The sequence below is a fragment of the Myotis brandtii genome, unplaced genomic scaffold (assembly GCF_000412655.1).
Source record: "Myotis brandtii unplaced genomic scaffold, ASM41265v1 scaffold975, whole genome shotgun sequence".
In the NCBI taxonomy this organism is placed as follows: domain Eukaryota; kingdom Metazoa; phylum Chordata; class Mammalia; order Chiroptera; family Vespertilionidae; genus Myotis; species Myotis brandtii.
This window is the reverse complement of record NW_005372049.1, coordinates 432,693-434,110: the sequence shown is the minus strand read 5'-3', so window position 1 is coordinate 434,110 and position 1,418 is coordinate 432,693. Positions and strand designations below refer to the sequence as shown.

The following is a 1,418-nucleotide window of genomic DNA, read 5'->3' as shown; positions in this document are numbered from 1 at the left end:
TCCCCTGCCGGCCTGTCCCTCCCGCCAGTGCCCTCCTGGTTTCGTCTCGAGTCACAGAGGGGTCAGCTGACCTCGGGGCAGCGGTCATGGGCAGGCAGAGCTGGTTCTCCGGCCAGGGACCCTCCTCGGACAACCGGCCGAGCGGGGGTGCGGGCAGAGGGCCCGAACCTGCTGCGTCTCCGAGATTTGGGATCCCTCCCCCTCCCCTCCTCCTTCTCCTCCCACCATCTCCCCTCCCCTCCCTTCCCCTCTCCCCCAGGGCCCACGTTGGCCCCCCATTCCCTCTTCCCAGCCCAGCCGGCCCTAGACGGCTCTCAGGCCATGTCCTGGGACGGAACGAGTGTATCGACTCGGGGCCCCACGCTCACCTGAAGCTCAGGTGGAGGCCGTGATTGGGGGTCATTTTCACGGGCTGATTCGTGGTCCCGATGATGTAGGGACTGAGGGGAGAGAGTGTGTGAAAGGATGTGCTGAGAGGCGTGGGGACGCGTGCGCCGGCCGTGGGCAGTGAGGAGAGGCACGGGCTGCCCCACCCCCGGCCCCGCCCCCTGCTCACCACTTGTGGTACTTGCAGGTGAGGGCCCCGTTGACCAGCTCGCTGATGGAGCCGGCCTCGCTCAGGTCGTCCAGCAGGATCACCAGGGGCACGTCCCCCACCCCCGTGTCCCGGTCTATCTGGTTGGCCAGGTTAGAGAGATAGAGCTGCAGATCCTGGAACAGCAGGGGGGGGGCAGAGGGCAGGGGTCAGCACCCAGGAGCCTCGGCCTCGGCCAGAGGGCCCCGGGGAGGCTGTGCTAGCCCTGGACCTCCCTGGACCCCGGGCCCCCCGACACCTGACGTGTGACTGCAGACGCAGGGACGGCCACGGGAAGTGGGTTTTCATGGGTTGGCACCCGGACCTGCCTCCCCCCTCCCGAGGGAGAAACAGGATCGGAGCAGGGCCCCATCCTCAGCTAATGCCCAGCACTTCCTCCCAGAAAGCCCAGGGCCAGGGAGCTACACGGAGAGGGGGGAGGGAAGGGAAGGGAGGGATGGGGTGGAAACGGGGGGTGTGGCTCGAGGAGCCGACAGGCAAGGGGAGTGTGTGTGGGGGACGGAGTCTGGAAAGAGAGGTTTAGCCCGGCCGGCAGGCGAGGCTCAGGGGTTGAGCGTTGACCTAGGAACCAGGAGGTCAGGGTTCGATTCCCGGTCGGGGCACATGCCCGGGTTGCAGGCTCCATCCCCAGTAGGGGGCGTGCAGGAGGCAGCCGATCCATGATTCTCTCTCATCATTAATGCTTCTGTCTCTCTCTCCCTCTCCCTTCCTCTCTGGAATCAATAAAAACTTAAAAAGAAAAAGAGAGGTCTAGAACAGGGGTTGGGGGAGGGAGGGGGGCAGGAGGAGGAAGACGGAGGCAGAAGTGGGAAGGGGTTGGAGA

At 65.7% G+C, this 1,418-nt stretch overlaps 1 protein-coding gene across 1 annotated transcript in view; it reads right to left on the bottom strand.

The window, feature by feature from the left end:
- NAV1 (neuron navigator 1) overlaps nt 1–1,418 on the bottom strand; it is a gene marked incomplete at its 5' end in the record, with an annotated part of 68,855 nt that overhangs the window by 3,739 nt on the left and 63,698 nt on the right. The window contains 2 exons of the mRNA XM_014533393.1: nt 369–440; nt 557–711. Coding sequence (XP_014388879.1) covers nt 369–440; nt 557–711 — 227 coding nt within the window. The remainder of the gene's footprint in view (nt 1–368; nt 441–556; nt 712–1,418) is intronic.